At 44.5% G+C, this 22,015-nt stretch overlaps 1 protein-coding gene across 2 annotated transcripts; it reads right to left on the bottom strand.

Moving 5' to 3' along the window:
- Window positions 1-5,916: 5,916 nt before the first annotated feature.
- Window positions 5,917-13,507, bottom strand: LOC127771077 (uncharacterized). 2 transcript variants are annotated; one of them, XM_052296896.1, is made up of 4 exons: window positions 12,959-13,507; window positions 11,605-11,639; window positions 11,389-11,527; window positions 5,917-6,216 (listed from the first exon to the last, which is right to left on the bottom strand). In XM_052296896.1, the coding sequence occupies exons 1-4, from the start codon at window positions 12,993-12,995 to the stop codon at window positions 6,200-6,202; spliced, it is 228 nt and encodes a 75-aa protein (XP_052152856.1). In that variant the 5' UTR covers window positions 12,996-13,507; the 3' UTR covers window positions 5,917-6,199. The 2 variants fall into 2 exon arrangements, with proteins under 2 accessions (XP_052152856.1, XP_052152855.1); XM_052296895.1 differs by having other exon boundaries at window positions 11,285-11,527; window positions 12,959-13,491.
- Window positions 13,508-22,015: the final 8,508 nt, after the last annotated feature.

Genomic DNA, 22,015 nt, shown 5'->3' with positions numbered 1-22,015 from the left:
GAAGAAGCGAGGCAAGTCACACATTCCCCTTGAGCATATTGAGCCTACTTTATAAATGTTTTATCGTTTGCGAATAAAATTGCATGTCTTGCTAATCACATGTGAATAGGGTTTACCTATCTACTCGCTTGTGCCATATTTATTTGATATCCGTCCTTTGTCAAACTTGGGTGATAATTTGTCTAGCTTGTGATACTTATGTTGATCTAGCTAGAATTATATATGCTTAGCCATGCTTAATTACCACTAGCTTACATAATGGGATAATTACATTATTAGACACTTGGTATCATGACGAGTTGCGTGCTCGAGACATCTGGCCATGCTTCATTGATTGTAATTATCCAACTAAAAAATGGCTTAATGGTGGGCTATGGGTGCATGGTTTTGCTAGTCGCACCATGGCAATTAAGGACCGGTTTGCGGGAAACCCTGGAAGATTTACCGTGCTTACCATAAGCGGGAATGGGTAACTGCTTGATTTGTAGTATAGCTTTGCTCTGGCTGACGTACCGTGGCTAGGGTGGGCGTCATGGGGTCTGGATGGGCCCTGCGACTAGGGGTGAAAACGGAGCAGATATTATCCGATCCGATCTGCTCCGAATCCAACCAGAGTGAGAATATGGTAAGAGTTTTTAGATATCCGTCGAATGCGGATGCGGTATCATCGATATCCGGCAGATGCAGATTATCTTATTTTTTTACTCGGATTATCCGATAAACGATTTGGCAGATAATCCGCATATTTCAGGCCACACAACTACACAATTGAGCCCAATTTACATCGGTCGGCCCCCATCTAGCCCATTTCTGTTAACCTAAACCCCCAATCCTCTGATCTCTTCACCTCCTATCCAGCTATTCCAATCCCTTGGATCAATCCCTTTGGCTCTCCCACTCACACGAGCCAGCGCAGCCACAGGCCCATCCACCATCGCTATTGTTTTGCCATCATGTTCGGATGTTGTTTTGCCATCGTATTGCTGCTCATATATTGTATTGCTACCCTCTAGTTGTATCGATTGAATACAAACTTAACATCCAACAATTTTATTCCGTTTCCGAACCGACTCCGCACCGAATCCGACGTCCGAAATAATCCGAAGAGGCACTTAGTGCTCACACCGAAAAAGAAAGCAGCAGCAGCGGAAAAAGGCGATTCTAGAGGGGCTTCAGCTCCACTCCACGGCAAAACTCAACTGGGGTCTGAGCCTTGGTCCTCTAACTTCGTCTTCAGCTCATAAGCAGTATAATTCTGAAAAGGAGGAACAATAGCAAGGCTGAGTACAACCACCGTACTCAGCAAGCCACACTAATGATGCAGACTTGCAAGGGGATACAAGGAGGCTTGTGGCTATTTGCATAAAGGCGGTTAAAAATCATTTTATTGAGCAAACCAGTAAAATAGTTGATTAATTAAGGTAATATTAAATCTCCACTAATCAATGCTACACCACGTTGAACAGGCCCAACCAAACCACCTAAACTACACCAGTTCATTAACCAATTATTAAGGATGGGACTAATCATGGTGATTCTGGTTGATCGCCCAAAACCACGGGCATGGCTATTCGAATAGTTTTACTCTAGCCAGATGATGAACCTTGAGTTCCACTCGAGACACTCAAGGCTGTTGTTGGCCCGATCTTTCGGTAAGTTGTGGATAACTACGATTTGGGAGAAACGTTGATGACCCGACTACAACCGTATGAGACGTTGTTGTGTTGTGCCTTAGCGATCGATACACCTCTCTGTGGGTTGTTGATCTTGCCGGTGCAGATCAACCTTATTCCTACAAGCAAATCGAAGAAACAAGCAAGAACAAGATAAAAGCAATCTGAATTGTAGATGAGAATTGAATACAAATGATAAGTTGGGGTTCCGTCCAATGGTTTCGCCCTAGAGTCCCCACGGTCGACTCTAGCTGTTGTCGAAGAGACAACTGCGTCACGTTGAAGGACGTGGTTCACTCAACAGGTTGTTGGAATAGTAAAAGCAATTGTATTAATTAGTAAAGTTTTTTGGGATCCCCCCATTACATGGCCCTAGAAGGCTACTTATAGTCTTAGTACATGCTCATACCTTTTAGGGTTTGGTTTGTACAGGGGAATTTACATGGATACCCTTATGATAGGGACATTAGTGGGGGTACACGGTGTCCTTTGCATACATGGGCTCTTAGGTGGACTCTTTGGGCCGGCCCATGACTGGCGAAAGGCCTCCATGGGCCGAGATGTCCTCCAAGTCCTTCGCCGAAGTCATATCTACTGTGGGCGAAATCCTCCTGATTTACTGTACGATCTTCGCCCGTTTCTAATGGCTTCGCCAGGGCGGTGGACTTGGTGGCGAACCCTCCGGTCTTCGTCATCTAGCTTCGCCCCAGGTACTTTGCCCAGGTGCTTCGCCTCTTGGACTTAGGCAACCTCCGGCGGTTCTCGTGGTTTCGGCAGGTCTGGCCGAATGCCAACAATGGTCATTTTCTAGGGTGACCCCAATTCATTTCATTCCAATCATGCTGTGGGTTGAGATTTGTGCTAAGTGCTTTGTATTTTTGAGCTCTCTCCCTCTATATCTCAAATCCATCTTGGTCCTTGTGATTTGGATCTTTTTGAGTGTGGATTTGGAGTTTAGGAGACTAGTGTGTGTTTCTCTTGATTTTGAGCACTAGGATTTGTCCGAGAGTTGTGTGGGGGAAAATTTATTACTATTGTAGGTTGAGGACTCATAGACAGCTTTTTGAAGGCTAGATTTCGCCTCCGCAAGGAAAGAGTTACCCTTAGTGGAAGGAACAGTGCCTTTGCAACAACCTCATAAGGATAGAGTTCAAAAATATCTAGCTCTTTGTGAACTCCTCAACGGAGATTAAAATCTCCTCAAGGATTTGAACTTCGGGAAATACATCGCGGCGTAAACTTCGATGATATCCTCCTTCTCTTTACCTTCTTGTTTCCTTGCTTCAAGCCACACTAATCTAGTTATTGTTTGAGCTCATCTCCATGCTTGTGGATTGTATCTAGAGCTTTTAGGTTGTTGCTTGTTTGTATTGTTGTTGTACATGTCCGATAGTTCGATCTCAATTCAGACAATCTGGTCTACATAGGACTATCCGATATGATATCGGATAATCCGATTCTATTTTGTTCTAACTTCCGCATTTATTTCTAAATTGCTTATTCACCCTCCTCTAGGTCTAGTCAAGACTGTTTATACAAAAGAATCGGTGTAGTGAATCAAATGTGAGAAAAGTGAAGAAAAAAGTGAAGAAAGGATGGGTGACGAAGGAGTTACTTTAGAAAAGTTTGCTTTAAAAATGTGAGAAAAATTTATATAGAAAAATTGCTTTAAAAATCATATTAATCCATTTGTGAAGTTTTTTAAACTAATAATTAATTAACCACACACTAATCTATTGTTCCGTTTTCCATGTCGGGAGAACACAGCCTAAAGCTTCAGAGAACCAAAATAAGAACTAAAGGTGGTGTTGCGATGGACGACGTTGTCAACTCAACTAGGCTTACTGGCCGGTCCGACTAGCGTCATCCAAAAGCAAACATGAAAGAGGCCGTGTTTAGTTTTAAAGTTTTCCTTCAAACTTCCAACTTTTCCATCACATCAAAACTTTTCTACACACACAAACTTCTAACTTTTCCGTCGCATCGTTTCAATTTCAACCAAACTTCTAATTTTGACGTGAACTAAACACACCCCGAGTAGCGTTGCGTTGGACCGATTGGACCTGGATGCTGGTCCGACTGACGACATCCAGAGGCACATGAGCCAATGCGGCATGGCGCTAGTCCAACTGGACCCTAAGGCAGTAGCAATGCGTCCTAGCAAATTGCTATGCCACAGCTGCCACATAGGTTTGGGAACTCCAACAGACACTACACCCACAATGCATGTGTGGCAAGTGTGGTTTAGAAAGTTTATAATGGGGCCCACAGATAATATAAAAAATATCACCCCTCCCCCACCCCTCACCTAATCCTCTCGCGCTCCAGGGCAGCTATGGCGGCATGCTCCTTCCGGCGTGACGAAGCTCGGCGGCACCGGCGGACAGCGTGGTGGCGGAGCTCGGCAGCGAGGCGGCCCAAGCGCGGCACCGCTTCTCCTCCAACCGGGTGGAGCGTCCCACGCGGCGACGAGCAGCAGATCCGGTGGCGTCCAGCCGCGCAGCGGAAGATGGCGGCGACACCAAGCGGCGTGGCGGAAGACGGCGGCGGAGACGACGCCATCATCGACGGTGGAGGGGCAGCACTGGAGCTGCGCTGCCGAGCACGGACCCCGCCAACGCCTCCGGCGCGCGAAGGGGGGCGAGCTTCAGGAGCTCCGCCCGGAAGATGGCGGTGGATCTCGGGAGGCTCCCCGAGCGCCCCTACTCCGCCGAGCCCCACGAAGCGGCGGCGGCGGCAGCTTCCTCAAGCCCCACGCAGTGACGGCGAGCTCTCCTACTCCGGCGAGCCTCCACCGTGCCCCACACCCCGAGCGCCCCTACTCCAGCGAGCCTCCTTTCTCTCCCTCTTTCGCTTTCTTGTTTATTGTGGAGGTGCTTTTTTTTTGGACAAAAGTTGCTGAGCTTTGTGTGGCCAAACTTGGTCACGCGAAGCTGGGTTGCAAACGGTCCCCACTCCCCTCTCTCCTCCACGCAAGCGATTTGCCTACGTGGCTCTACATTGCCACACGCCACGTCCTTGTACTGTAAATGGCCTAAGGCCGGTCTGACCTAGGGCGAACATCACTGGAGCTTTCAATTAAAAAAACCCAAAAAATATTATTTGGTACCTAGAACACATCCATAACCGAAGGGGGGGGGGAGTATCCAGTGCAATCACCTAATTCGGTGCAACCATGCAACTCACCGTTGGATCAAGAAATAGACGTTTGAGATTAGTCCACATCACCACGAGTTAAAATTTAACTCCCAGAAAATTTTAACTCATGAGTGAATCTGTGAGTTAAATTTTAACTCATGGTGACGCGGACGAATCTCGGCCGTCCATTTCTCGATCCAACGATGTAGGATGAGAGTTGCATAATTGCACCGAATTAGGTGATTGCACCGGATACTTCCCCCCGAAGCGGGTACCTTCCAGTTGTCAAAAGAGGAGACTACAACATTTTTTTTTGGCCCAAGCACAAAAGGAAAAGAGGCAGAAGACTTAGGGTCTTTTCGCTTCAACCATACTATTTTTTTTTAAAGTTGCCAAACAAATATCTACGTTTAGTTTGTTGCCAAATTTAATCAATACATAAGAAATCATGCTAAAATTTTGGCAATATTGCCATCTTGCCAATTGCTAAAACTTGGTAAGATTTATTTTAGCTACAATCTAAACATGCCCTTAGAACAAAACATGCATCAATTTAGAGCCTCGAACATGCAACAATTTAAAGTCTCAAACAATGCCTAAACAGGTGTAGAAACCTAAGACGATAAACATTAAGAGACACTGATTTCCCGTAGTGACTGTGTTGGGAGATAACTCTTTCCCTCTGCACAGAAAACGAATCGGTTCATTAACACGTGATTAATTAAATATTTTTTTTTTCAAAAATAAATTAATTTGATTTTTTTAAGAAACTTTCGTGCAAAAACTTTTTTTAAAAAAAACACACCGCTTAGCAGTTTGAAAAGCGTGCGCATGGAAAATGAAAGATAAGGGTTAGGAACCCTTAGTACTACCTCCGTCCCAAACATACTCGTCGTTTTGAGTTTTTTTTTAACTTCTGATCATTCGTCTTATTAAAAAAATATAAATTTTTTATTTATTTTGTTTACAACTTGCTTTATTATAAAAATACTTTAATACTTTAAGTATGACTTTTTTTATATTTGCATTAATTTTTCAAATAAGATGAGTGGTCAAACATTAAAAGAAAAAGGTTAAAGCGACTACTAATTTGGTACGGAGATAGTAGCAAACACAGCCTAATTCGTTGAAGGAAGAACCATCAGTCTAGCCGGTAGAGATGACACAAACATGGTCCCCTGGTACTAGAATATTAAGTCTCATTGATCTCCTGTTCCTTCCCTAAAGTGTATCCAACGGCCAGTCCAGCAACAAATACAGCAGCGACACCGGCTAATGGCAAAGATCTACGCACCATCTTGTTCCTGCTAACTTCTTTCAACTTATACCATCCGCCGGATAGCACGCAAGCAAAAGTCTTTGGCCGGGCCTTTCTCTTCATTAGTTGCTTATATAAAACAGAGTTCTGAAACAAAAACATCAAAGATTAAAAGTTTTTAATCCACAGAATCACAATTGCTAAAAGGAGAATGTAATCATGTTGGATCATCAATGAAATAAATAAAATTTGGTTGACAGCCAACACTACTAGTTTTCCATGAGGTGCAACACATCTCAAAAGAGTGAAGAAAGATATATAGTTCAAAATATGAAACAGAAATGTTATTTAAATTGTTGCAGCAAAATTTGATAAATGTAAATAGGATAATCCAAGTCTAAAATTTGATTCTGTTGCTTGTTCAAGAATACAGGATGTTCCTTTTTGCCCTATATCTAGGGCATTTGGTATCAGAGCCATAGGTTCTGCTGCTAAGTAACCTTCAGCCATGGCTTTTGATGCCAGGGCTCACATGTGAAAGGCATGATTGAAAGATTGAAGGCACCTTATCAAGGCAGAGTTGAAGGCTTTCAGCCATGAGCTCCTAAACCTGCTAGAGGAGCGCAAAGCAAGAAGAAAACAAGAGGTGTCATGCTGAGTCGTGCAAGATCCAACACCACCATTGCCACCCTTGCTGCACAGGGTTGCACTACTGTTGCGTGCGCTGGGGAAGAGGGTTGCTGAACCGCTAGATGCCTGCCTTGTCACATGGCAGACAAACAGTGTGCCTTCTGAGGTGCATTGAACAAAAAGGGTGACATGTAAAAGGTCACGGTGCCATCACATCTTTCCCAGTCCTAATTCTTCTAGTGGAGTTAAGCAGAATGCCACTGCTCCAAGTTCACTGTTGACGCTGGAGGCATCTTCACCAACCTTGGACAGCATATTAAGGACATGAACAATGCAAGGAGTGGTCTCAGGGAGCGAGAGTACGACTGCAGCACGTAGGATGAGGCCACTCCTAGGGTAGTAGACTGACAATGCACAGGAGCTTCAATTGGACCCCAAGTAATATTTCTATTACAGCCCTTCTGTCTTTTATTGAAATCCTTGCATAGTTTTTTAATTCGTTTTTAGCCCAAATTTTATAAAACGAACCCTTCATGAAAATAAAAATCACATATTAACCCATCCTCATCCTTCTGTCTCCCCATCTCTCTCGCACCGAAGACAGCAACAGCCACCACCAAAGAAATCGACGCCGACGCCGAGTCGCCCACCACCGCTCCTCTTTCCGCCATACCGGTCACCGCCACACCTTCCTCCTCCCGCTCTGGCCATCACCACCACCTCTCCTGCTCCAGCTACCATAGCTCTTTTCCCTCCACTCAGATCTAGCCGTGAGAAGGTTCTCCACCCTTCGGCCGCCGCCATGGCCTCTCCACTCTCTAGTGCCGCTCTAGCCCCTCTCCACATGGCCGAAAACCGCAAACAGAGCAGATCAGGGCATCACGGGTGGAACAGATGCCAAGAAGATGGACATGGCAGCGCCAGTGGAATCCTTCCTCACCGCTGCCCGTGACCGTCCCTCCTCGCTTCGAGCGGCGGCCCCTGTGGCAGATTTGGAGGTCGACAAGCTCCCGGCGATGCGGATCGAGGCATGACAAGGTCAACAAGTTCCTGACAGTGTGAATCAAGGCAAGTGGCTCTGCGGGGGCATGGCTTCATCTGAGGTGGTGCTGCAGTGCCAACGTGGAGGCTTGGAACCACTCGCCAGATCACCACAGCGTGCATCCCCTAAAGGCTCTCATGCCATTGTTGTCCACTGTCAACACATCATGGCCACGGATGGAGGTGGGGTTGTCAAGGATGGTTAGCATGGCCACCACCACATCTCAAGTGCAAGTTGTACTAAAGGGGAAAATATGTAGTTCAAACTCCATATGTGGTGGAAACTTGGAAGTTGGAACTATCGTTGGATTCAAAATGGATGTCTCAGATTTGTCCATGTCACCATACTAAAAATTCACAGAAAACACCCCACCAGGCCACCACCCTTCCTCCACTCTCTCTCCATCTTTTCTTCACCTCCCTCCTCATCTCTCCTCCCTGGATCAGCCATTGACGATGTGTGGCGCTGAGGAAGATCGGGCAGCGACGTTGGCAGAACTCATCCACAGTGCCACACCTGATCCACCAGCCCTCTCTCCCTCCCTCCCCAGCTTTGGTCCACTAGGCGGACGCGGCCGTCCCGCCCTGATCTCGTCGTTGCCTCACTGGGCTCCGATTTTGCCTCCACCATTTTCCTTTTTCTGTGTAAATTTTTACTCCTGAGATTTAACCATGTGTAATTTTTTTTACTCCTTGATTTAACCAAGAGTAGTTTTTTACTCAACAGATTTAACCATATGTAATTTTTTTACTCGCAGTGGGGAGGAAAGAAATGAATAGGGACCAAAATGCAAGATGTTATCGGCAGGCAATGCGTGGGGTGGCATGGACAAATCTAAGACATCCATTTTGAATCTAACGGTAGTTTCTAAGTTGCCACTATATATGAAGTTTGCACAACATATTTTCAGGTATTAAAGGTCAAGCGAGGTTGTCCTGTACAGGAGTTAACTGTTCATGCGAATGGACAGTAATCCTGTGATATTGTAGCATCGGTTAGAGTTTGTTGGTTTAGAGATAAGATTAGATTAAGCTGTTGCTTTATTTTTGAGGTAAGGTACTGAATAGTCGAGTTATCCCAACTATAAGGATGATGTTGTATATATTAATAAAGCAGGAATGGATAATATGCCTATCTCCAGTCTTCTTTCCCATTTAGTCTGATTTCTCATCCCTTCAAGCCCTGGGTACGATCTACCAATCATTATTACACTTCTATTGTGCACATTTAGCATGCAGTACCAGATCTTGTTGATCCACCATTCCAAATCTCATAAAAAAATACAAACATATGTAGACTGAACTGGAGTGACTCAATATACTTCGAGTTTCATGTTATTATCTATCTTATTTATCTACATTGGGTCAGTAGCTGAACCATTTGTGCTTATAGTCTCTTACATGTAGAAAAAACATTGATTAACATAGAAAAATTTCCAGTAGTAAAACGCTTTGTATATTTTACAGTGTTGTGCAGATAATATACTGTTCCCTCTGTTCCCAAATAGACACGTTTAAGGATCCATGCAACCAAACCTTGAAATAAGCTACTAATATATGCAGAAAATTTGATATGTAAAACTGGTATTAGTATATTTTCAAGAAAATAATTTATGTAATTATATTTCCAATATTTTTTTAAAAATACATCGGTAGAAAGGATAATGATAAAACATGTTTATTGGAATCCTTGCTGATGCCCTAAGGAATACATTAAAAGAACGGTGGAAATATTATTTATACCCTCATTCTACTAATCTATTATTACAGTATTTGCACTACTGTTAATGTACTATTAACCTATTCTTGTAAGTGTTTCATCATGTATATTTTGGCTTACTAAGGCGCTGTTTGGCATGGCTCCCAACTCAAGTTTTCTTGCAGAAAATAGTGTTTGTAGGTTAAATTGAAGTAGCTTAATCTTCCTATTTTGGTCCAAAATATGAACTTCACTCTAGTAATCTAAATCTACCACCAGCTCCAACTCCACAAAATTCTGCAGCAAGAGATACCCAGCTCCAAAAAAACATGGAGTTGAGCTGAAGAAGAACTGATGAGTGTATGAACATATCTTCAACATGGATTAGCAATTATGGTGTAAAACCAATTGATGCCGTTATTTATGGAGAGAAAAAAAATCCACGTTATTGTAGGTCTGTAAATTTTGGGCCTAGGCATGATAATAACATCTTTCCTTCCTGAGATATTATTCTGTCAGGAACAGGAAGTCAATTGGCATCTGGCAAAATTTGGTGGATGTTTCTTTCAGCAGTTTTGTAACTATTGACATGCTTTGTAGTTGGACATTTCAATTTTACTTTCTAGACAGCAGTGCATAAACATATCTATCCATATCATGGCTTTTATTCCTCTAAAGAGACTAATAATTGTATTTCTCAGCCAAAGTTTGGTGCTTGCATTCTATGAATTTGGAACACTTGTTTCCATCATCACCAGCCAATACAAATGTATGAGTGCAATCAAGGTAAAATATCACCAGGACAGCTCCTACTGCAAAATGTACCACTGATAAAACAAAACGATCATATCAATGGTAGTCTACACAGAACAGCAGGATCTTCAATAGTTCGAATAATAACCAATCCAAATAGACAATTATCTATCCTGGCTATAGGTAATGCCTTATATGGAAGTATAGCTATCACTTAATCAACTTAATTAGGTTGTTTCAGTTGATTCATTCACCACATGTACCAACTTTTTAGGTTTTTTAATAATGCTCATAGCTAAATTAGTTTTCTTCTCATCGTTCAATGGTTGATGGTCTGATCTATCATTAGATGGATAGTATTTGAGATTTGAAAGCACTGGCAACCATGTGTCCAACGTGAAAAGGATATAGGAGTTTTTTTTATATTGCGTGAGAGTTGACACAAAGTCATAGAGCAATGAATAGATGCACTTTCCTGTGTCAAATTTTCTGTAGTGAAAGGAGGTTCGAAGATCAGCTTTCATTGACTTAGATACCACATGTGCATTTACTAGTAACTTGACAAGTTTGATTGCTGTAAATAACTGGAGATAGAAAGTACTGACATACTTAAGATAAGCTTTTGTTGATCTCATACAAAAAATATGTAGTCAACAATTACATACATTTGCAATAAATAGATATTTAGTTTGGTTAGCTATATTTAATTCAAGCATAAAATTGGGAGAAGAACAACGCTGTAAAATGGAGCATTTTTCTACTGATTCATGGGAAGCAAGCTGCAAGTGCCACACTGCCACTTCGATGAACTTGTAGGTAGAAACGTAGAATTCTAAATATGCCTTTGCCAAAGGAAAGAATCGTAAAAGAAATAGGAGGGGAACTGATGAGGAGAGCAGAGCAAAATTTGACCATAATATTAAGTTTCTAAATGAGCTCTGTCAAATGGTTTTGCCAAAATTGAATACACTATATAATAAATCAGTTTCACAGTATGCTAAACTGTTTAATTTGCTATTCCAATATCTGCTTAAGTTGTTATTTCTACACTAATGGAATTAAATAAAAGAGGAAAAGTCGTGGGCAACTAACCGGGGTATATCGAGGTGAGGAAAGGGAGTCTGGGAGTTTCTCAGAAAATGCTCTATGGACATTATCCATGTGCAAATCCCAACATTTTAGGGCAGAAGGGTCACCTAGGAAGTAGTACCGCATCTTCCCCAACTCGTTCCTCAGCTGGTGCTCCACCTGCGGCATACGCTGACGTACTTTTTCTGCTTGAGCGCATCGCCATTCAATCTCCTCTTTGCTCATGTCACATTGGGGGTCATAATCCTGGAAAAAAACGAGATTAACAATGTTGAAAATCAAACCACCCTGGAAAATCACAAATTCTTTAAATATAATATTACATTTTTTTTGTTATTGCCATTAATGATGCCGTTACCTGCAATAAATAAATAAAATATCAATTTGTCATACAGAAATGTGGCATTGATAAAAAAAAATAAGAGGCCGCACAACCACTAAAACAATGGCACTATGATACCGTTACAGCTCTTTTCTATTCTGCCATATATCCTATCTCACTATAAAGTTATCATCGTCCACTAACAAAATGCCACATCATCATCCACTAACAATTATAGAGTTTTTAAATTGCAAGCATGTTAAATGATCATCATCCCACATGCAAAGATGCCACATCATCATCCACTAACAATTATTACATTTAAACATCATGCAAGCAATTCTATATTACCTATAATTTTGTAATTTATTAAATTTTAGAGCTTTAAAATGCAAGCATGTTAAATCATCATCCCACATAATTCACATATTATTTCAATATATCTCTTCATCATTTTTAATAATATCCTATATACCTATATAGTTCCCCCTCACTTAGTTAATGTTATTTCTCTCCTATCTTATTAAGTCATATCACATTAATTGTTTTAGTCTTAGATGATTAATCTATGGTCGAAACTATCTCCATTCTTTTCTTCTCTCATAAAACCACATCATCTTACATTTGAATCATCATTCTATATATCTATATATTATTTAAATTTAAATTACCATAAACCACATCAACTTACGTAAGCTTATATTGTCTAGCTATCTTACGCACTATTTTTCATATTGATATCATACTGAACTCCTGCAGCAATGCGCGGGGTTTCTAGTATATCTCTACTATTATAAAAATTGAAGATGTTTTTGCCAAGATTTTGGTAAGTCATCCTAATCCTTTATGCGATTCCCAATATGTATCTTATCTTAATTTTAATTAATCTATATCTATCCCTACTTAAAAAAACATCGATTTTCTCACCTAGTATATATATATAAGGCATGTCTATAGTAAACTGGCCTTGAAAGACAAACGGGGGCACATTGGAAAACAGTACCCATCATCAGAGTATAGAATTTTTTATTTTTGAGTTTTGACAATCTGCTTTTCTGCAAGCAAATAGTAACAGGGTTTGTAACATCGTTGGGGACTCCGGCTTTCACCATACAGCGCAGAAAACATAAACCCGAGAAGCACCTCCATGCCAACTACCTCTACTGGAAGCTAAAACCGCTGCCTTACAAAGGCAACAGAACTCTACTTTCATGCAGCACCCATGACTGTGACCCCAACAACACATCTTGGATCCCTCAGAGAGATCATCACAGTGCAGTTAGTATGCAGTATATAGCAGCTTATTTGAACGCAGCGAAGGCATCCGACCCTGTAAAGCATAGGAGAAGGTGTACCTTGCGATGGACGGAGGCGCGATAGGAACTTGAACATGGCGACTGCCGAAGGCGGGCGAGAGGACGAAAGGACAGGGGAAAGGATGGATCTAGCGGCGGCGGCGGCGGCGTCGTCGTCGTCGTTTTAGGGAGGGGGCGAGAGGAACGAGTATGGGAGAGAAAGGGGATAAGATTTCGTGCTATCGACTGCTCCTGTACATGTGGCCTCTTTCGTTGCCCCGAGTGGGAAGCCCACCACGAGGGAGAAACGAATCCCTCCTCTTTTACATGGAACTAGCGACGGGGCGGGGACGGGGGTGGGGGCGCCGAGGCGAGGCGTGGACGGGGGCGGTGGTGGCCGGCAACGGAGGCGGCGAAGAGCGGAGAGTGGACCGACGGCGGAGGAGGAGGATGGGAGAGGAAAGAGGGGGCAGCGTCGGGGGTGGACGCGGCGGCGGCGGCGGCGGCGGCGGCGGTGGACGCGGCGGCGCGAGGGGTGGCGGAGGTGGCGGCGCGAGGTGGCGGCGCCGGAGAGGGAGAGGGAGAGGACGGGCGGCAACGGATAAGGTTTGGGGACAGCAGTGGGCGGCATTTTGCGAAAAAGCCCCTATTATTTTCGTATTTTACATGTCGGTCCCTGTCCGCGGTTTTTCATATGTTCGCGAGGGATCTATATGTAATTAAAAAACGGAGGGTTTCTATAAAAAATACACCGTAGCAAATCGCCGATGTGTCACCTCCCTCCATCGCCCCCAGGAGCGCCCCTTAATATTCTCCGACGATTCGAATTTTCCTTCTTCAAATGTATCCGTACCGGTATAAGAGTTTTTATTATAACGTTTTACAACGTTTAACCACTCGTTTTATTTAAAACATTTAAAATTATTATTTATTTTATTTGTGACTTATTTTATTATCTACAGTACTTTAAGCATAACTTTTCGTTTTTTATATTTGCAAAAAAAAAATTTGAATAAGACGAGTGGTCAAGCGTTACAAACAAAAACTCAAAATCTTTTATATCATGGGACGGAGGGAGTATCAAAAATCTTAACCCCCGAAACCGGGTTAAATGAGATCAGATAGCATGGATAGTTGTTTTGACTGATGTCATGCCACAATTTTTTTATTAAAAATCATTAAATAATGTATTTGTAGAAATTATATTAAAATTCAAAATAATTTATAAAGTGAAATTAATATGGGAAATAAAATTTCCTAGCTGGAAATATTTTTTTAATAATTTGCATGCCTTATGTACTTTATATATTTTTCCGTGAATTATCATAGCTCAAGATGCAAACATCATTTAATCAATTAAATAAATTGAAAAACCAATTAAAAACTTCATCCTTGTACTTGGCCATTTCCGGCCCAAGTCTGCTTCTCCTCCTTGCTTGTGCAGCCGCCAATAGGCCGGTCCACCCACACCTCTCTCCTCTTCATTGGCTCGCTTGTCTCCTCCCTCTCTCTCGCAAAGTCTGTTTCACGTTGTTCCCTCTCCAACGCCACCGACAGGTGGGGCCCACCTGTCGGGTGTTAGCGGAATAGCAGCTGTTAAATATTAATTTTATACCACCAATATATGCATAAAGCATAGATAATAAAACATTCAACATAGTGCTAGGACTTAATTCTAACATATTCAACGAGCGTTGGTGTATATTTTAATGTATGTAACAAACTGTCAAATTTGGGATGAAATTTAGACTTAAATGAAGAAGAATTCTATCCATACAAGAGTTGGGCTTTTAAACTCCATCAAAACATCAGAAATTGTGCCCAACCACCGGAGAAATGGATAAGGCAGAGCGAGGAGGAGGCCTAGACCAAATCTAGAGGCCATTTGGTCTAGTCTAGGTTCGGTCCTACCCCTGGTGATCGCCGTTGGATCCAGGTTTTGGTATGGACGCTCTAGATGCTCTCCTGATGACGGTTGCGGGGCATTTCTAACAATTCGCATAGTTACAACCGTCATACCTGCCTATTTAAGGACTTCACTCCTTCACTTCTCACACACTCCAAGCTTGAGCTGAATTATAAAGAGGCTCTATTGTACTTATTGTATACTAGAATTAAGGAGAGAGTAAAGTAGAAGAAGTCGGAGGAATTTCGGAGTTGTCGATAATCCTCTCTTATTTCTTTCTTGTACTTTGTTAGTTACTCCGGTTTAATAGAATTATCATTTTGAGTAATTAAGATTTACTTAGCGAGAATTATTCTTGGTTAATTCCTAATTAGCGTGCGGGATCATTGTTCACTATAGTCCATTAATTTATAGTGATTGTTTTAGTGTTTAGCTAGCGTAAAATAGTTATTAATTGTGTAGATGCGGTGTCTGGGTAATTAATTTCTGATGGTTGCTATTTATCCAATGGTAGGTTTGAGATGGGTGTAGAGGTGGAGACAGCCCTAAAAACACTTAGTCCTTCCCGTTCAGATATTCAGTGGAGCGTCATCTAGGAGCAGCGGGCTAGCTAGTGCCTGAAGTATTGCATTAAGATTAAACTAAGCTTTTCGTAGACATTATCTCTCACTAGGAAATCATCTCTACCCTCTGTCTATATTTTCTTCGTGTCCTTAGATGAACCTAAAGAAGAGCTGAGCACACATTTTCCCTGTGAAAATCGATAACTTGGAATACTCCCGGGTGAAGTGTTGCATCGGTATTCTCCGTGCGTTTGCGGAATCTATCAGTGACATTAAAAAAATACCAACAAGCATTTCTGGCGCCGTTGCAGGGGAACACTTGCTGTTTATCTCTGAACATTGTTCATCCTCGTATCATTTTTTACTTTTCTTTCTTCCACCTCCACCCCTGCTACCCCTTTGAGAAGTATTCCTGTAAACTCTTCTCGACCATGGAGCAATCTATCTTTGACTTATCAGCTCCTAGGGGCGAATTCTATGAGCCACTTCCTTCATCGGGGCCAATTTTTATAACTGGTTATGAAATTCGCCCCGAATTAAGAACCATGGTTAGGGAAAAAACCTTCCTTTGTCTCGACCAGGAAAATCCCTACCATCACCTGCGGGATTTTGAGTAGCTTTGTTCATGACTTAAGATCCGAGGCATGAAACAAGAAACTGTATGATGGAAATTGTTTTCATTCTCTCTCCAAGAGAGAGCAAAACAATGGTACACATCTACCGTCGGGTGTGTAAACGGTGACCGGGAGAAATTGCGAGACAGATTCTGCCTCGCCTTTTTCCCTATAACCCATATTATTGCCCTTCGTGTGGAAATCCTCAGTTTCTAGCAGTTGAATTAAAAATCAATTGGTACAGCGTGGTCCAGAATCACTAATTTAGTGCAATCCGATCCAACCTTATCCATACCCGAATATGTGTTGTTGTAGCATTTTCACATGGGTTTAGATAAGGAGTATGCATTCCATCTAGACATTATGTAACGCCCCGATTTTCGTTCGGGATTAAAAATCAATTAATAATGCATTTTCTAGAAATTAAATAAAAGTTAAAGCAATTTAATCAAGTGAAATATTGAGGGAATTTAAATGTTCCTTTGAAAATCATTGGCCGAGAATATTTTGTAATATTCTTTGTGCCCTAAAATACTCTCCGGATTTTTCCGTGGATTTTCGGAGCTCAAGAAATAATTTTAAAGCCACAGAGTTCATTTTATCAATTAAAATAAAAAGAAAAGCAATAAAAATTCCCCTCTTTGTTTTTGGGCCGCCACGGCCCAATCCCCCTCCCCCTCTCGGGCCTCTCTCTCTCCCCCTCAGCCTGCTCGCCCTTGAAGTCTAAATAACCCCCTGCTCCCTCTCTCCCTCAGGCCGACAAGTGGGACCGCGGGACCCACTTGTCAGGTCCATCCCCAACCTTCCTCCATCCCGGCCAGCAACCGCCCGAAGCCGCCTGTTGCCGCCCCATGTCCCGCCAAATCCGGCGCCCTCCCGCTCGCGCCCTCCCGCTCGCGCCCTCGCTCCCAAACCGAGTAAAATCGGTTCCCCACCACCTCCTCCACCTTTTCCCCCACTCTCCCCATGAAAATCGGCGCCGGTTTGCCCCCGCCACGTGCCCATGTCGCCACTTCACCACGTCGGCCGTTGCTGCCCATCCCGGCCACGATTTCCCCTCCCGGAGCTATAAAAACCCTCCCCCGGCCTTCCTCTCTCGTTTGCCCTCCTTTCCCGAGCCTGTCATGCTCTCCCTCGCTCTTTCTGCGCCGAGCCCGTGCGCCACTACACTCCGGCGAGCTCCGGCCGCCTCTAGCCGCCACTCCCGTCGCTGCCGCACTGCACCGCCATCCCCAATAGCTTCGCTGCGTCGTGCCGCACCCCGTCCACCGCTCCCCTTCCCCAATCCATTGCCGAAACGCCGCCGCCACGTTCACCACCTCTCTCCGCCGCCGTCGCCGACTCCAACCGGCTGCCACCGCCGCTTCCGTCGTCGTCGCGTCCCGCCGCTTGCGCCGCTAGCTTCGCAACGCCGCGCTCCACCTCGGCATCCCCTCCTTTCCCCGAAAACATCGCCGTAGCACTGCTCCCACCGTGCATCCCGAGCTCCACCACCATCTGTCGCCTCCGGCCACCTCTTGCCGTCGTTTCCGACCTCCTCGCGGTGTGCTGTCGCCTCCGTCGGCTTCTCCATCTGGTGCCGCACCTCGGCCGCCCCATCGCCCTTGCCATCCACCGCGGGAGTCCTCTCCTTCCCGTCGAGGTGAGCTACTCCCCATGTCGCCGGCTTCCGGCCGAGTTTTCCCGCTGCTTCGCGCCTCCTCCCTTTTCCCTAACCCTTCCATCGTGCTCCCCAGGTCGTCCCGGTCGCCGTCCGCCGCCTCGTCGCCCGTTGGCCGCCGTTGGAGCGCCGCCGCTATCTCGCCTCCGTCCAGTGCCGTGCCGCTTGGTGAGCATCCCCCTTCCTCCTCTCCTTTCCGCCACCCTTCGCGCGCCCTCTCGCGCCGCCACTCGCCGCCGGTGGCCGTTCGGCCAGTTCGTCGTCGCCGCGCTCCGCGCCCGCGCCGCTGCCGGCTGTGCTGGGCAGCCGGCTGCCGCCTCCCCTTGCCGCACCGCGCCGCCACTCCCTAGCGTGCGCCGCCGCCGCCCGCATGCGCCGCCGCTCCCCACGCCGTCGCCGACCGTCATCGCCGGTGGCCGTTCTGCCGCGTGCTGTCGCTCAGTCGGGTCGGCCTGAGCCGTGCCTGTGTCCCGGCTGCTCCGCCCCGTGGCTGTCCGATGGGCTATGGCCGATCCGGGCCGTCGGTTCCTGTGGACCGGCGGTGGACCGCCTCGATGGTCCCGGTCCACGGTGGAACAGCGCCCTTGTGCCGTTGACCGGTGGGGCCCGCTTGCCGGCGCTGCCCCCTCCCCCTTGATGACGTCAGCCGTCCCATTTCCTTTGAGAAAATAAATAATATTTGCGCAATAATTCGTTAATAATTCTATGAATTCATTTAAATGGCTCAAAACTTCTAAAATTCATATCTAGTTCATTCGAACTCCGAATTGAGCCATTCAACTTGCAAAATTCATCTAAAATTGAGCTCTACATATTTGTTTACATTTTATGTACTGTTTTCTTGGTTTTTATTAGAGTTTTTGCTTGATTTGCTTGCCAGCACGTAGATTTCATTGTTTCGGAAGTCCGCGGTCGCGAGGAAAAGAATTCGGAAGATTGTTTGAAGAAGCAAGGCAAGTCACACATTCCCCTTGAGCATTTGATCCTAATTTATAAATGTTTTACCGTTTGCAAATAAACATGCATGTCTTGCTAATTACATGGGATCCGGGTATTACCTATCTGCTTGCTTGTGCTATGTTTACTTGATATCTGTCCTTTGTCAACATTGGGTAATAAATCGACTAGCTCATGTTACTTATGTGACCTAGCTAGAACTATATGCTTAGCCATGCTTAATTACCACTAGCTCAGTTGATGGGATAATTGCAGTATTAGACCTCTTAGTATCATGACATGACGAGCTGCGTGCTCGAGACATCCGACCATGTTTCATGGTCGTAATTATCCAACTAAAATGCGACTGAATGGTGGGCTGTGGGCGCATGGTTTTGCTAGTCACACCCATGACAATTAAGGACCGGTTCGCGGGATGCCCTAGAAGAACTTATCGTACTTACCACAAGCCAGCGTGGGCAACGGCTGGGCTTGTAGTGTAGCTTTGCTCTAGCTGACGCATCCAGGCAAGGGTGGGCGTGATGGGGTTTGGATGGGCCCTGCGATGGCCTATGCGGCTTCCGGATTCACCTAGGCACGAGAGGGGACTGCCCACTGCCTTGCGAGGAGTTGGGGTGAAACCTGAGGTGAGGTGTGCTTGGTTAGAGGGGGTTATGCGAAGGGTCCTGTCACGGCCTCTATCCGGTATGTCATGGTGGCATGTCGGTGCACGGAAACGTGTCGTGGGGCTGTGTCTTGTGGGTACAGTTGTACACCTCTGGCCAGAGTAAAACTATTCGAATAGCCGTGCCCGCGATTATGGGCGGTCGACCAGATTCACCGTGATTAGTCCCACCTTAATAAATCAACTCAATGCACTATAGTTCAGGTGGGTTGGTTGGGCCTGTTCAACGTGGTGTAGCGTTAATCAGTTGTCACATCCTGATTTTCGTCTTAGGATTTATAAATTATTTAATAAATTATTATTAGAATTTATATTAAATATTCATTAATTTACAAATGAAGTTAAATGTGGGAAATAAAATTTCCTAAATAAAGCATGGATGGATTTAATTTTTATTAAATTCTCCATGGTTAATTATACTCTCTGGAATTTTCTCGGATTTTTCGGAGCTCAATTCCCAATTTTAATCAAATAAAGAACATTTCAGTAATTACCCACATATTTAATTAATCATTAAATGGTCTGTTTTAATATTGTTAAGTACTTTGTGTGTCAAATTAGTTTCAGGATTTTTCTTGAAATTATTTGAGCATTGGAAGTATTTTTAACAATTCAAAGATCATTTTGGTGATTAATTTAATTGGAAAAGTAATTAAATTCCCCTTTTCCTTTTCGGGCCGAATTAGGAAAAGTCCTCTCACTCACGGCCCAGTCTCCTCTCAGCTTGCAGCCCTCTCCCTCTCTTTTCCGAAGTCCATTCCATGTCTCTCCTTCAATCGGGCCGAGGAAAAGGAAGCCCAGCCAAAGTCTACTTTACGTCCCCGTATACTGTTCATCTTCCAGCTCCAGACAGAGCCCGAGCTGCCGTCCTGTGCCTGTAGCCGACGCCGCTTCCTCCACCAAATCCGGCGCATTCGTTGATCCCCTTACAAAATTGATTGGAAAAACGGATTCCTCTCTATCTCCACTACCTAATCCCGAAGAAACCCCCATCGAATTCGTTATCTATCTCACGAATTTTGGCCGTTTTTATTCGGGTGAACTCGGATAAATCCTAACTTCCTTCACCAAATCCATCCGTTCCTGAGCCGATCTCCTCCACCCATGCCTATATAAAGCATCCCCTAGTCGTCCTCTTCCGTTTGCCCCAAGTCCCGAGCTCTACCGTTGCCCGTAGCGCCGCCACCGCGTAGCCCTAGCCGCCGCCGTCGTTATCGCCGTTTCAGCCGCGCCTCACCGTTGCTGTGGCCGTTTCTGCCGCCTTCCGTTGCCACCGTCGGGTTCGTGAGGAGGAGGAGCACCCCGTCCGCCCCTTTTCAGCTGCCGAAGACCGTCGGAGAGCCGTCTTCGCCGTCAAGTCAAGCCAAGCCGCCGTTGGAGTTCGTTGCCGGACGTCGTTTGTCGTCGTTCGTCGTTGTTCTTTGCACCGGTGAGTTCGCGTCGTCGTCCTCTTCACGTAGGTGTCCTCGGATAGCCCAACCGAGCTCTCTTTTGCCGGTGGTCGCGTGGAAGCAGTGCCATGGCCGGCGATGATGTCAGCGATGATGTCATAAATCCCTTTTTCTTAGTTTCTTTATTAGATGAAAATCGATTAAACTTCGGAAATTCATAACTAAATCATCGTAACTTGGATTTGAGTGGTTCAAGTTGCTAAATTCATCTAAAATCGACATCTACAGGTTACAAATATCCACATGTACTGTTTATGCTTGTTTTTATACTGTTTTGTTGATTTTATTCATTTGCTTTAGTTTCCGACGTTCCGGAGGAGAGCGTTTATGTTGAGGAAGGTTCAGAAGCGTTTGAGGAAGCCGAAGGCAAGTCACACAGATCCCAAACAACCCTTTGAGCATGTTGAACCCGTTTAAAGCTAATGTTTTATTTCAACTTATGCATTATTTTAGAATGTCATCGGGTGGTGAGCCTTTCCCAATTAATTAATGGCCGAAGATGACTTTATTTTCCTATGGGTTATAATTCCATAAGTTAGAACCTTATATATTGGTTTGGTTCAGCTAAATGCTATATATATATAATTTCTTAGCCATGCTTAGAAACATTAGCTCATTAATGGGATGAATCATACTACATTATTATTTATGATTATAATTAATGGTAACTCACGATGGTTAATCGTGTTAAGATAATTAATTAATAATTAAATGATAATTAAAACTTGTCAATGGTGGGTTGTGAGCACATGGTTTTGAAGGTCGTGCTTATGACAATTAAGGACCGGTTCGCGAGCTACTGTTGTGAGACATTAACCGTGCCAACCACAAGCCAGCGTGGGCAACGGCTTTACCTTTTGTATAGCATGATTCATTACGGGGTGCCAGACTGAGAAGCGGCAAGAAGTCCGTGGGGGTCGCTGGGAGTCCATGCCTCTGGTTATATTTATAGAGGGGGTGATTATGATCCCGGAATAGTACACTGTGGTGAGTTGTGTTGTGCAGGGGTACTGTCACAGCCTCTATTCGGGTACTTTCCAGTATCGCGACGTATGGTAGACATGATGTTGAGGCTGTGTCTTGTGAGTACAGTGGTACACCTCTGGCCAGAGTAAAATTATTCGAATAGCCATGCCCGCGGTCATGGGCGGGTTGAGCAATGTTTTTCGTGATTAGTCTCACACCTCTCACAATAATTAATGATGCTATAACTGGTAATAATTTATTTAGCTCCTGGTTTGGAGTCAGATCTGTACAGCCGGGTATGGTTGTTCAGAATGGTTGGGCCTGAGCAGCATGGGC

Source organism: Oryza glaberrima, chromosome 4 (assembly GCF_000147395.1).
Source record: "Oryza glaberrima chromosome 4, OglaRS2, whole genome shotgun sequence".
Taxonomy (NCBI): Eukaryota; Viridiplantae; Streptophyta; class Magnoliopsida; order Poales; family Poaceae; genus Oryza; species Oryza glaberrima.
Note: the sequence above shows the minus strand (reverse complement) of the source record. Positions and strands in the feature narration are given on the sequence as shown.

Bases quoted from the DNA above. Each gene is read 5' to 3' on its own strand.
- LOC127771077 (XM_052296895.1), bottom strand. From the start codon at position 12,995: ATGTTCAAGTTCCTATCGCGCCTCCGTCCATCGCAAG. The intron at 11,640-12,958 runs GTACACCTTCTC...TATTTATTGCAG, and splicing joins GCGCCTCCGTCCATCGCAAG to GTAACGGCATCATTAATGGC. The intron at 6,217-11,284 runs GTTAGTTGCCCA...TTTTTGTTTCAG, and splicing joins CCTCACCTCGATATACCCCG to AACTCTGTTTTATATAAGCA.